The 14,748-nt window shown below is 38.1% G+C and overlaps 1 protein-coding gene across 2 annotated transcripts in view; it reads right to left on the bottom strand.

Annotated features, from left to right (window-relative positions):
* Window positions 1–14,748, bottom strand: part of PAM (peptidylglycine alpha-amidating monooxygenase) — a 68,055-nt gene that overhangs the window by 22,563 nt on the left and 30,744 nt on the right. For both annotated transcript variants that reach the window (XM_088522002.1, XM_088522001.1), the window contains exons 8-13: window positions 14,601–14,668; window positions 13,084–13,164; window positions 12,887–12,963; window positions 12,418–12,521; window positions 9,831–10,018; window positions 8,452–8,523 (exon numbers count right to left, since the gene is read on the bottom strand). In XM_088522002.1, the coding sequence (XP_088378128.1) occupies window positions 8,452–8,523; window positions 9,831–10,018; window positions 12,418–12,521; window positions 12,887–12,963; window positions 13,084–13,164; window positions 14,601–14,668 (590 nt within the window). The remainder of the gene's footprint in view (window positions 1–8,451; window positions 8,524–9,830; window positions 10,019–12,417; window positions 12,522–12,886; window positions 12,964–13,083; window positions 13,165–14,600; window positions 14,669–14,748) is intronic.

Consider the following 14,748-nt stretch of genomic DNA (forward strand, 5'->3'; position numbering starts at 1 on the left):
TTCTTCCAATACTGAGCGTAGTCTCAGGAACATAACAGGGAAGCTGACTGACTTGGTTGCTTTTAGAAAGGCTATATACACGAGCTCCTTATACTCTGTGCAAGTTCCCAGGAAATTCCTCTCTGGAATACAGCCTAAAGTGACCAGCTACAAACAGCTAGTGTTCATTCTCTGTTGTGGATGAAGCATTAGCTGTCAAGACTATCATCTCCAGAATGGGACAACACAAAATCATATTCCTGAAAATTTACATTTATATTCCTTAATATTATGTTCTACATACTAGGAAAATTCTTTTGCAGAACAGTATCTTAAACAAATCAAAACATCAATAAGTTAATCACAAACTGCTGTGCACCTATGTGAGCTGAACCTCAACCTGATAAAAAGTTAGTTACCTAATTCATTTAATGGCAGTGCAACAGGTCTGTAATTTGACCACCGAGGTCTGGCTAGCAGTCACATTGCATTGAACTATCCAGATGTGGAAATAGTCCACATTCTTCATCTCTCTAATGTGGCTTTCCCTGTTTGGAGGCAACAGCCCCTGTCCATGGTTCTCACACAGCAAACGCTTACGTTACTGGATGTGTCTATTCCTGACCTGGGTGAAGTTTCTGGCCATGGTGCTGCAAGATCAAGCTGAGAGAGAAGGAAGAAGTTCAGTCAAAACCAGTCTGGCAGAGGCCGCCAGGCTGAGGCCATGAAAATGGTAGGTTTGTCTGTTCTCATCTAGGACAGCGTTCTGGAAAATAAGCAACAACTGAGCCCCCATAAAATTCAATCTTCTTCCATTGCAAGTTGTCTATGAAAAAAAAAAAAAACACACCTGGCATTTGGTACCATCATTAGCATGACAAACATCTTTTCCAGGAACTTCTGGTAGAAAGAGCATTGTCCCACGACACATCAGTGCAGAGACTTCGTGTTTGGTCATGAACTGCTTCCTCAGCAAACCTGCTAGCACCATGTCAGAGCAAAAGCTCATCAGGGTTATCCCTTCCAATAGCCTCAACTATTACATATGTAACTCACTCTCTGGAATAGCAACACAAAATAGGCAGTCCAGCCATCATATGCATATCTCTCCCTCCCTTATATGCATAGCCAGGTATGAATGCACAGCTGTCAATATGCAGAAGTGAAAACTAGTTTTACTGCACTTAAGAACAAGAAATACAGATCAGTTTGCCAATTAGTCACCTGCCCTATCCTTTCCTCTCCTTCCTCACCAGTAAGACTACCACCCATCATTTTTGTTACAATGAAAAGTATTTATCAGCCATTTTAAATGATTAGCTGTAAACACATTGATCTTACTGTATGTGACTGCTGTCCTCATTCAGCTCGATTACACACATTTGCAGTTCAGGCACACCGTATGACTGCTTCACCTTCAATTTTTATTTCATGCAGTACAAATATACCTGCAAATACATTTCTTTGCACAGAGCAGCACATCTGAGACTATGTTTATTAAAGAGTCATTCTGCTATCTCCAACCTATTTCTTTTATAGTTCTGGCACCGTCACCATCATGCTTTAGTCTAAAAATGGCATTTGAATTAAAAAAAAAAAAAAGTCTGGAATAAAAGTGACCCTTGTTGGTGTGTTTCATATTTGTGCTATGAATTATTCACTGTAATGTCTATCAAAATCACAACCATTTTTCAGAACCCTCCCTGGATTAATTCAACATCAGCTTCCATTTCTTCAGACAAGTTAATGGTTATCACAAGAAGCTTTTGCAGCTGCTCATTGTTCACTAGCCTTTTAGCATCACAGAAAACAAAAGTAGAAGTCCATCTACTTGTAAGAATCAGAGAATATAAGCCAGATGAAAAACAGTGGAGATTTAAACATTCAAACTGAGATGTCTTCTTTTCATGCTGATTATGTTCTTCTACTGCTTACGCATGCTTGCAGCAATTTTCACTCTTCCTTACTCTGCTTCTCTAAATGTCAATGTTGCTTTTAACATCTTTGAGTAACATGTTTTTCCAAAATTTAATTCAGTCGCAATTCTCCTACTCTTGTTAAGAGACCTCATTGAATCTCTAGCACAAAAAAGCATCTCAAAATGTAAAATTTCTTAAATTTTTTCTCAAACGCTTGGCAAAAATCTAAAACTGTTTCTGGCCCTTCAATCTAGGTATCTCCTGTCAAAGCTGGAATGCTAATTTGTCCTTCCTTTCAAGCTTCATTCTTCTACCAACAGAAGATATTTTAACCATGTATCCTACCACACTCCCCTCTTCCTAAAAGCACACACACTAACTAGCAAAAGAAAGCCTTTAAGATGAATTATGCCAAATTTATTTCAGAAAGCACTGTAACGCATGGCTATATGCTCTGGCACAAGCACACATCATCTCAGTTTTACACTGCTGCCTTGCCCTTGCTCTTTGGTACCACCACAGGAATGCTCCACATGACATTGTGGGGAGAAGATCAGGTACTCTCTTCCACCTCCTTTTACCTTAATCAGTAGGAAAGCCTTCTCCAGAGGCAAAAAGCTTTGTTCAGTACATTTTTGTGGAATCAAGCTTTCCTGAAAAATACGCAACTAAACAGCAAAATACGCAAGCCTGGAGAGACATTTCACCATCCTCTACCCCAATTCAGCCACAGCCTTGCAAAACAACTCCAGCAGCGTTGCAAAAGCGCTGTGGAAAAGCGTGTGGGTACACACAGCAATGGAAGGTAATTAAGGACCAGCCAGGCATCCAACAGCTAACACACACCAGAATTATGAGCAAACTTAATTCAGCCCCTTTCTTCCATGCATTAGATATGAGGCAAGAAAAGTTTATGTCGTACTCTATTCCAAAAAATCCCCTCTGTGCAATCTATAGGCAGCCACTACACATTTATGTAACCTGATACAAAATATACCCTCAAGCACTCCCAAGCAAGTATTCAAATGAACAGAAAGGGTTCTCCTTTCTGATTCTATTCTATCATCTTTGTTTATGAAACACGTACTTACGCGGAATTACTGCATTACCACAGCCTGCCCTGTGAAAGCAAGGGACATTATTACTGCTATTTAGCTAGAGCTTATAGCTAGGCTTGTCATTTAGCATACATTAATTTTGGGTGCCCACCTTGAAATAGCTTGAAGTGCAAGTTTATAGGGTACTTAACATTATATTACATGCCATATGTTCCAAGCACAACTACAGGCAGTTTCAGCAGGAACTGTGTATGTGTGACACTACTACAAAATTTAGCTCCAGTTGTTGTGTCCCTACTGAACAATTAGGAGCACAGATCAGAAAATAAATAAATAAATCAGACTTCTCACAGGTACTAAACTGCTTAAAATCTCTGATTAACTTTCTGGTGGAGACTGGAAGGAAACATGTTCTTTTAATAGATAGCATTAAACGGGAGCTATAGTCTTGTAAGGTGTTCTTGGCTTTACTCACTGCACACTTTCTTATCTTGAAAATAATGGAGACGATGACCTGTGGGGCCTTTCTCTATTCCCCCTGCCTCACCATCTATGCTTCCATAATTCCAAATTACTTTTATATAAACTAAACTCATCTCAAACTGTAATATTAATTTTAAATGTGGGCAGCTTAACAAGATTTCAGGTAAAAGCTACAGCTTTGGAATGAGGATATCACATAAGTCACGCTGTCCTATCCAAAAAGACACATCTCAAGCACACCTGTACTGAACTCCACCATTTGACTTCCTGGAGTAATTTATGCTCATGAAAATTAAGAATTAGTGGAACTGAAAAAAAGTATATTGCCAGTACAAATTGACCAACACCGATGGCAAAAGAATGGCAATCCTGACTGTGCTTCAGATCCCAGCACAAGAGGCAGAAAGACTGCTGCTTGTTTGGTAGTAACTTTTAAGCATCTTAAGATACACTAGTAAGAGTGCACTTTTGTAACTCACAATAAACATAATAGCAGAAGTAAGATGAAAATTCCATCTCTCTCGCATATTATGCATGCTTATGCCTTTCTGAAATAAAAGTCTCAACTAATTTTTGGTTAGGATTTTTGGTTTCTATGCTGCAAACAGTTTTTTAGTTCAAGCCAGTTTTGACATTTTCTTAGTTATATAGATATTATATAAACACTGTATTTTACAAATATTTAATTTTAAATATAACTATACTCATTGTACTAGGAATAACACTTGCCTTTTCTGCTTCAAAATAGAGTTTTTGATTACATATAATGCACATAAATGACATATAGGAAGTAACAGGCACTTGAATAATCGTCTCCTCTGCCCTCTGCGGTGGTCATTAAGACAACTCCTTGCACTGTGTCTGCACAGCTCCCAGGTACGGCAGCAGACTATCTTGATAGCCAAGGCTGCCTTACTGCTTGTCTATCAAAACACACCTAAGCTCTCTGAAGCATGTGTCTGTCCAAAATATATATAGATTAAAAAAAAAATGTAAACATTACAATAAGTGTTGGTCAACTCTGCACTTATTTTTCAGTTCTGGTAGCGAGTATATATTATTCAGCTATGTACATGAATGGAAGAGTATTCCAGCGCACACAAATACAACTTATATTTATAAGTAGCCTTTTATTTCTGTGTCTGCAATGTAACTGCTGTTGCCTTTTTGCCCAGTAAATCTTCAGTTAGCCTAACACCACTGCCAGACTGTGCTGCTTCCCTGAAGGTGTTTGAAGACCTCCAACTACCAGAGGTCATGCACTGTTTTCCTTCTACAAATTGTACTTTTGTCATATCCACTGCATCTTGGGAATGGAGTAGCTTGCGGTGACCTTTGGGAAGAAAGATTGATTAAATGATGCCACCCAGCCTACCCGGCAGGGAAGGTTTTGAACAAACAGGGAAAAAAAGCACACGGAGGTATTTTTTTCCCTCAGGGAAAAAGGGGATAGTTAGCGGACATTATGGGGAACGCTATGAACAGATAACAGCTTTTCAGGACTCCAACTACTGAATCCACTTTACTTGTGCTTCTATTGATGAACAGAAATGTAAATAATACCCGTTTTGCTGAATGGAGGACACTTGGTGCTTCTGCAGGAACAGGGAACACTTAAATATGCACAGCTGCAACAGCCGGTTGCATTTGCTATAATAATTAGCTTTCTCTCAACAGCTTCCGCTCACCTGACAGTGCCATTAATGCTTCAAAAGCCCTGTGACAAGGTTGGCTTCATTACGGCAAGTAAGTTTTGTTTAATTTCAACATTAAAGGAATTTAGCTTTGTCGGCTTTGCTCATGCTGAATGATGGCTCACTTTGTGATGATTGCCATTTATTTCAACATATTTACATGGCTTATTAACGCGTTTTTCATTAGTGAAGGTGACAGAATAGATTCATGTGTGAATTGAGAAGTTACAGTAAAAGCCATGGTAACTCCTGGACTGACTGCATGTAGGAGAAAGCACCTATACACAGGAATTACATTTTCATTTTATATACTTATTATAGGCATATTCATTTCATTCAATATTCAATCTATTCTTTTATTCTATAGAAACACTGCTGGCAGAAAGGTTTTCATGCAGTATTTTTTTCTTTTTTAAGCTTAGGGACAACTTCTGTTTTGAGACAAACACACAGATTTAGTACCAAACTGTCTCACTGATCATCCCTTTATTTTTCCTTTTCCACAGATTTGCAAGTATTTCCAGGACTTTTTTTTTAAACAGTATTTCAGCATTTAGTCTGGAGAAGAGAAGGCTGAGAGGAGACTTGACGAACATGTTCAAGTACCTGAAGGGTGACTGCAGGGAGGGTGGGGCCAGGCTCTTCTCTATGGTGGCCACTGACAGGACAAGGGGTAATGGGTGTAAATTGAAACACAGGAAGTTCCACCTCCATGTGAGGAAGAACTTCTTTCCTGTGAGGGTGACAGAGCCCTGGAACAGGCTGCCCAGAGAGGCTGTGGGGTCTCCTTCTCTGGAGATCTTCAACCAACTTGGATGCCACCCTGTGCCACGTGCTCTAGGTGTCCCTGCTTGTGCAGGGGGGTTGGACTAGGTGATCTCTACAAGTCCCTTCCAACCTCAACCATTCTGTGATTCAGTGATTTCAGTGTTTATTAGTGCTTATTTCCATTACCTGAAGCTGCTACAATGAGTCATCAAGGAAAAAGAAAACAAGAATCTGCTAAAATATGTGAGGCAAAACACAGAGTTATGGAAAAAAAACAGCCATTGAAGTGCTATCTCCAGAGCTAATCAAAGGCTGAATTTACTAAGCAACAGCTCAGCAGCAGTAGAACTAATCAAAGCCTGAGTTTTCATGGATTTGTGTCTTGAAGATAAGCTCCTTTATATAAAGTTTTTCATGCCAGACCATAACGGAAAATATATTCCACAGCTTTTACCTCAGGAGAAGTATTTATATAGCTCTGCGTGTGACACACGCATACGGGCATGCACGAAGGCTGGGGGTTTTGCCTGCACCCAACCTGAGGAACCTCCATGTCATTAAGACCTCTCTCACATTTGGGTCAGGCTTCTTAAGGTTACTGGAAGATACAGGCAATTCGGCAATGCAGTCACATCAACCCCAGCTTTGCCCCACTAAAGCGTCCAAGAAGCTGGACTCCAATCTACACGCAATTTTCACAGGCAGATTTTCGCGCATCACTTTCAGCCACCTGATTTTCCTAGTGAAATAGACAGTGGCTTAAGTGTTTGTAGAACCAAAATCCGCTTTCGAAAACAGTGATACAACTTTCCCTCTTTGAAAACAGTAAAACTGCAAGCGCCTCCAACTTATTTTTCCTCCTCTATACCTACTTATATGCACGTAAGTCAACTGAAGTCAGAGCTACAGTGACATAAAATCAGAGCTAAGCCACTATAAATGATGGGAGAATTTACCTTGAACTAATAATTAGGAGCGTGGAACGAAACATTGGAACTACCGTGTTTTCCTATCTCACATCGTCAACCCAACTAACTCCAAGCAGGCAACACGATGCAGCCCGTTTCCATAGAAACGCGCCAGATGAGGACGTATACCAAGCAACGGTCTCAGCAAACAAGGCTGCATTGCAGATACTGGGCTTTGAAACACCTTTCAAAGACAACCCAGAAAGGCTTTTTAAAGAGAAGTTTGTTTTAAACTAATTTGGTTTCAAACGTTAATGACTTCAGTCAAACACAGATAACAAGCACTTCAATCAGATACTAATGTGCTTACCACTAGCATAAAGCTGCTTGTCAGCATAAATCTTGATCTATAAGTGGCTAGCTCATTCTCCCCTGGAATGAGTTTAAAAATCATGGAGAGTATATCATGATTTTTAGAACTACATTTATTTCTCAATGTATTCAACTTGAGTAGTCTAGGGTAAGGTTTGAATACAGAGTTGTAAATATTGTCTCTGGTAGTTTAAGATGCTTTTAGTCAAGATGCTCTAATACTGTGGAAGCTAGATTTTGTGCAACTAAATTAATTACTTGAGCTAACTTTATACAGTGGCTAGCCCCTTTGGGAGAAGTTATCAAAAGCACCAAGCATTGGCGTAGTCTTTCCTCTCACTAAATGTGAAACGAATTTTACTATTTAAATACCACAAGAAAAAGGCTAATGCTGAATACGCTTTTCAGAATCTTGTCTTTCATGTATATTTTATGAATCCATTCTTTCTTGGCAGTCCTGATTCAGTATTCTCTTTCAAGCCCAACAATGTTCAGATAAACCAGTATCAAACTAGTATTAAGCAAGGACTTCTGGTGAGGGGAAAAAAAAAATCTCGATAGCAAACTAATATCTGTACCTATTGACGTACATCCCCCAAGAACTTCAAAATACTCTCATATTTTAAAACATCTCTGATATCTAAATAACATTCATAACATAACATAAAAACAAGAGTCATGGACTTTTCTGCAGCCAAATGCAGTATGCACTTGTGCAGGTATGTTTGTGCATATACCTATAAAAGGTAATGCTGAATCCTTTTTCACTAAACACAAGCACATCACTCTCAAGCCGTCGCATTTTGGATTAGTACTCAGGCATGAGGACATACAATTCATACATACATTACAACTGATACATACATAGTAATGCAAACTAAGAAATAGCAGGAGAAGGGCTAATAGCCGATTACACAATTAATCACATGAGAGAACAGTTACTCAATTCTCATCCTATAGGATGCCACTGCTTCTGTGTGTTGCTCAGGACACCTACAGATAAACTGTAATTGTCTTTAGACAATTAAACTAAGTGCAGAGAAAAGCACCAAAAAAATGTACCTGCACGACTAGAGACAACCAGTGTTAGACTAATTTCTCATTAATTGTTATATAACATCCAATATTATTAACCACACAGAACATATTAATTTATATTTGTTAAAGGAAAGCAGATAAAACTACAATAATTGTTAATAATCAGGATATGCTTAGCCAGTAATTAAATTTATGAGTCCCTTATTTGATAGAGAAATAAACAATTACATACCCTGATCTAAAACCTCCTCCTCTTCTCTTCTGGGCTGCTGCAGCAATGTACTTTTATCAGCATCCTTGCTCTCTAAGTAAAATTAAAAAAGAGAATATATTGACCTCTGAGTGAAAGGAATTGACAATCATTTTTGGAAAAAAAAAAAAAAAGGGGGGGGGGGGCGGGGAGGGAGACTTCCAGAATAGAAACAAGCAAACAAAAAACCCAACTTCCTGACGTTTGCTATTTTTATTTGTCTATACTGGAGTCTGCAAACAATGCAGTATTAAAATAACTGAAATAAAAGATTCAGATTTGTGCATCTAACAAGGAAACAAGAGAGGTATCAATATAAGTTTAGATCTATACGACTACCTGTCAATCTAGCTCTATGTAGGTAGACCCATTCTAGAGCTGGAATGTATGGTATTTTATTTATTTAAATCAAACCGAAGACAATGTGTGACATACAATTTTGTATGAAGCTCTAATTTTCATAAGACCTTTGGGATACAGTAGCATAAACCGATTTGATCAGTGGCTTAAAATCCAATTTAAATGGCAATCCCAAGTCAATGAAGTCAGTGAAAGAAAACTGGTAAGTGTTTCTGTGTTTTTCTGATAATCCTCCAATTACTTAATATCTGGTGTGACCTACACCCTAACTTTTAGAAGTCTTAGTATTTAGAGTATGCAATGTATTGCCCAATAACTCCAAGAGAATTAATTCCAGCATGAACAGCCATGTAACTCTGTCCCAAACAGTATTTTGCCATAACTACTTATTATTTTTCCAAGCTGCTGATGCAACTACACTATGTCTGATATTTAGTGCCCTGCATGGAACTGTACTTTACTATATAGACCAGCCAGCTCATTCCTGTAAAATATTGCTGAGGCAATATGTAGGCATAGCAGTGTTTAATATAAAACACACAAACATAAAAATGTTTACATGAAGGCAGCAAGACCTGGAATGTTATGAAAACGTCATACTTCAGCCTCACAAGAAATGGACATAACTAATGCGTTATGAAGAGACTGTTAGTATAATATACTGAGATTTGGCACAGTAAAGAAGATACTGTCTTGGGTACATTGCTCATGCAGCTATTAAAAACAAACAAAAAAACAAGAAAATGTTGATAGTTGGAAGAAAAGATGACAATGAAAAGGATGAAAAATGACAGCAGACATTTTCCCCCCCAAAAGAGAAGCAAGGGAAAAGAGAAGCAGAAGAATCCTGCTAAAGCTCATGCTGCTCTATCATCAGCAACAAGGGGTTTATTCAGAACTCCATTTCCCTTCTATGAAAATTTAGCACCTTAAAGCAATACAAACAAACACATCCATGAAAAATGGCCTAAATAAAATGCATTCCAAGGTTTTATTTTCACCTTCATGATGTCCATGCGCCATCTTTAGCATATCAGGCTTGACCGGAATAGGAATATTTGCCTCCTGTGGTATGTTCCTGAACATCTCAGGGTTTGCATTCTGTGTACAGGTCATGTATGAGACAGCATGTTTGGCTTCCATATAGTACATAATGTAAAAGTTGCACATTTCATCATTAGCTGTTCCCCTAAACAGCACAAAAAAAAGAGCAAGGAGAAGAGGAAAAAAAATAGCTGAGTATCTCTGTTATTCATTTCTAACTTATTTAATCTAGTATTAAAAAGGTGCAGGGAAGTGTTACCAGTCCCACCTAAAACATCACATAGCTTCACTGCAGGGAACCAGCAACTGAAACTGCTTTTGATTTATAGAGAAGACCAGGCTTCTCAGAAATTCCCAAGATTTACTAGATTTCCCCATTTTTTCAGAAATTAACAAGATTTATATTTTGATTCTAAAGGAATGGTATCAGCATGTATTTATACTGTCTCCTCCTCTTTTCTCCCGTGCGAGTCTCTCCTTGGTGTGTCATCAACTGGGTGTATGTTCTGATGAAAGAAGATAAACTGTATCATTTATTGTTCTACCACTCATATACCTCTCTGTCAATCTACAATAAATCAAAATAAAAACTCATGCAAATGTTTAATTTCAATAGTTATAATTTAAGAAGGTCTTTTTCCACAGTCAAGTGCATCCGTTTACTGCCCAGCTCCACCTTGGTCACAATGCAATCTCCTGATGACAAGACAGCACTGCCATCCTGACAGTGACTTTGTCACAAGTGTCTGCAAGGAAAAATATTGGTGAAGCAGGAATGATTCAAAACTAGCCAAATTAAGTTCTTTGATACGTGTTATGCACATGCTTGAAACAGAAAAGGCTCTTTTGTATTGCTACATAATCCTGTCCTTGAAGGAAAAACAACAGCTGGTGTGAAATATGAATTTTTCTGAAAAATATTATTTTATGAAGCAGAAAATACATGGCCTCTTTATAATAGCGATCTGCTTCTGTTCCTTCTATGTGCCATGTCTCTGCATACGTACATAGCTACCAGCCTGGCAATGCAGTAAACGAGGCCTTGCGAAGAAGGGGTCGCCAAATAACGGGTTTCACGTGAAGATTTTTAACCAGCTATCACAATTAATTTGTGAGCCCACGCTCACAAGCGGGCACGGGGCGGCCTCTCAGCTGCTTGCCAAGGACGTCAGCGCCGACTCCTCCAGCGGCACCACGCAGCACTCGGCTCTCTCCATAGCAACAGCAGGGACACCGGCCGCAGGGACGGAGCGGAGCCGCTTTCCAAAGGGGGATTGGGTTTTTTCCAGGCTTTGAAAATTTAGTGTCCCCTGGAGACCAGAAAAATCAGTCTCTGGCTGGGCAGGCTTTGCTTAAGCTTTTAGAAATCATCCACTTTGCTGCTGGACTCCAATAGCTGTCAGTATAATTGCCTGCTCTTTGAAAGGCCAGTAGAAAGGGGATGTGCAATTCAGATGACCTGTGTTTCACCTGACACATGCTGGTTGTCTCTAAACATTTCCAAGTGGGTAATTTTAAATGTTTACAGTCTAAAAAAAAAAATAAATAAAAAAACCCCTCTGTCAGTAACAGTTTTAGTAAATAGGCACACAACGCAGGTGCATTCCATTAGATATTGAACTACTGAGAAATTGTGAGGTCTGTGAATGAAGGAGTTTAAAGAATAGATATGCTGAGGAGCAAGTAAAAAAAAAAAAAAAGAAAATAAATCCCTGTAAACCACCTACACGTCACAGCCACAGAAATCTAGGAGGGCGTCTAGATTTCCATACACTATCAACATGGAAATTGGTATAATGAAACAGGATTTAGCATCCAAAAAAGACATACTATTTAATCTTAAGTTTTGTTGTAGACCTATGAACCTGATATAGGGATCTTCTCTTAAATGGTGCAATTTCTATTAAACCTATGTCAAAAGTGGAAGATACATACTACACTATTTTCAGCCTGAAGGATTAACAAGTACATACTGCAGCCAATGATATTTTCCTTAGCTGGTCATATACTATTTCTATATCAGAAATACTAGTCACACACTATTTCTATTACCGGTCACTTATGATTTAATTGTTCTCCATAAATGTCTGCAGATTTTTACATCGGAAAAAATAACTGGCATTTTATTCCACTTTTTTGGTTAAATGTCAAGACAGGCCAGAATTTATAAGAAATTCAGCAACTGTCATAAGCTTTCTTTCTGAAATAAGAAAAACAGTTGTGAGATTCATTATTTTGTTTTGAATAGTCAATATCTTAAACCACTGCTTTAAGTGCAGAGTATTTCAACTTTTATACATCTGAGCACAGTGCTGGGCAGGATAGCTTCACCTGAAAAATGTTCTCAGCATTTCAGAAAAGGAAATAAAGGTTATAAATTTTGTAGAGACTGTGCTTAAAAGTTTAGGCCTAGGGACTGGACAACAACATTTTAACAGCTTGTTACAATCATCTTGCTGGAAGACAAGAAACAAATGCGTTTCCACATCTAGTAAATACCTGGGAAAAGCGGTTAGAGGAATGAATCAAATAGAGACCACTTACCCTATATGTGTCTCAGTAGTTCTGCCTTCACCACTGAACACACATCTAGCTGCGAGGATGTCATCAAAGCGAATATCTACAGGATGCTCCACAGGATAGAAGGCCTGCAAGAAAGCACGAGCCATCAGAACTAGCGACAGCGTCTCACATTATTTACACGAATGTGCACATGAGGACACATGTGTAACAAGTCTGAAAAGTAAATCCCAAAATTTGCACTTGGAAAATTGGAACTCCCTCTACAAAAACCCTGAACTACTATGGATTACACATTATTTTTCCATCATGACATCATAATATTATTTGGCAGTAGTCATTTCTAGCACATTTTTAGCGAACATTAAAAGAAACTTCACAATGCAAATCCTATGGATAGAGAACTGCTAGTTAAACTGCTTAGTTTTAAATAATTATCATTTAAAGTATGTAAGTTAGAATAAAAATAAAATAGATTTAAAAAAGCACCAACCTGTGGTAATTGTGGACTCTGTCTACCAATCAATGTCCATTGACCATTTCTCACTCTGTATCCACTTACTACTTGACCTATGACATACAAATGTGCAGGTGAGCCTCAAGTGCAGTTTTGAGAAAGCCCCATTATTGTAGGTTTAGTATTTTTCCAACAAATTCTTGATATTCCTAGTATTGCAGTAAAACTCTTACCTAGTCTGTGGGTATGAACTCTGTAGGCAAAAAGGTGCATTGGAAATCTTTTGTAATGGCAGGCAATATCTGCATCAACCACTGTTAAGATATGATGGCAATAAACAAGTTTAAAATACATTACTCATTGGACTGAAGAAAATGACAACTGCAGTATTTCACATGGAAAAATATGCAAGAAGTACAGTTACAATGAGCAACATACAATTTTAGAAGACACTGAATAGCATCTTGCATTTCTATAGCCACTACCTCAAGACTTTTGTTAAGAAAAAAATATATATATATACTAAACACACTACAAGTCATGTGCAAATGACTTCCTGCAATTATATAAATCCAATGAGACTAAGGTTCCCTAATATATTTTTTTCCAGTACCACTATTCAAAGTAAGACTACGCATTTACTTACAGACTGCACTGAGCGAAATTAAGCATACACATGATAGTCAGTCTAACCAGGAGGAACTCAAAACAAACTGGTAGAGATTATAAAGAAGTACTAATATTTAAATGATACATTAAAGTTCTTATTAAGTTCATTACAAGCCCTGCCTTACAGATTCAGCCTTGAGCAGAGAACAGTTGTGCAAACAAGATCTATTGGCTGGTAGCTGCGGATGTAACAGGTAAGGGGAAGGAAGCCCAGAAGAACTCCTCTGCAGATATCTCCTAGAGAGATATATGTTCATACGCAGACTGGCAGACTCATTACTGCTTATGTCAAACTTGATGCATTACTTAAGAACTGCAAATTTGACTGGACATCAGAAGACAGAACTATTTTTATTCTTCCTCCTCCCTCCCACAACTTCAATGCAATTACTGAATTAATCAAAAACTTCAGCAGAAAAAAAAATAATTTGATGTTTTTATGTGGCAGAACAAAATAAGCTAAGTTGCAACTCATCTTTAAACAAAAATGAACAATTAATTTCCCCCCCAAAAGTATTTAAAGGTGTTGAATTGACCCAACACTTGGGGTCAGTTGAACATTTGACTACCTTCTCCTATTAGGCAGCTAGGCTGTACCTGGGAGGGATAGAGTCCTCAGATGTTTGACTCGCTTTAAATAGAACATTCCAAGCCAGCTTGAAGAAATACTTGTGAAATCTAACCTGAATTTCACGTAAAATTTGTTCTATAATATTTCTTCAGCATATTGACATTTTAACCCAAGGTACACAGGAACAAAATTTTTAGAGCTAATCCTCACTGGAAGAGTTTCTTCTATTAAAACTGAATCTTTAAAAGCCAAAAATTTACAGAACAAATGCATCTGGGATTTCATCTGGAAATATGATACCATTTTAAAATTATTACTTTATTTTTTTTAAATCATTTGCTTCACACAGCAATTAATGCTTCCATCTACAGGTTGGCAAGTGTCAGCTAAGTTTCTTTTTCCATAATCAGCAGGTGAAAACAGAACCAAAAAAAAACAAAACAAAACAAAAAAAAAACCCAGAAATCAGAGGTTAAAATTACATTATCACTTTGTGGGGTTACAACTTACCTTTCTCACCCGGTGGTATTACAGTGTTCACAGACATCATAAGATACATTCCAGCAATCAAAGGCTGCCTGTAATTCAAAACCCAAGCTCTGCTAAACAAGTCCTTTGTAAGAGCAGACTTCTGCTGTGAGTGATACAACGTGCAATG

This window comes from Tinamus guttatus, unplaced genomic scaffold (assembly GCF_059628265.1).
Source record: "Tinamus guttatus ecotype Peru unplaced genomic scaffold, ASM5962826v1 Tinamus_guttatus_pri_ptg000142l, whole genome shotgun sequence".
In the NCBI taxonomy this organism is placed as follows: domain Eukaryota; kingdom Metazoa; phylum Chordata; class Aves; order Tinamiformes; family Tinamidae; genus Tinamus; species Tinamus guttatus.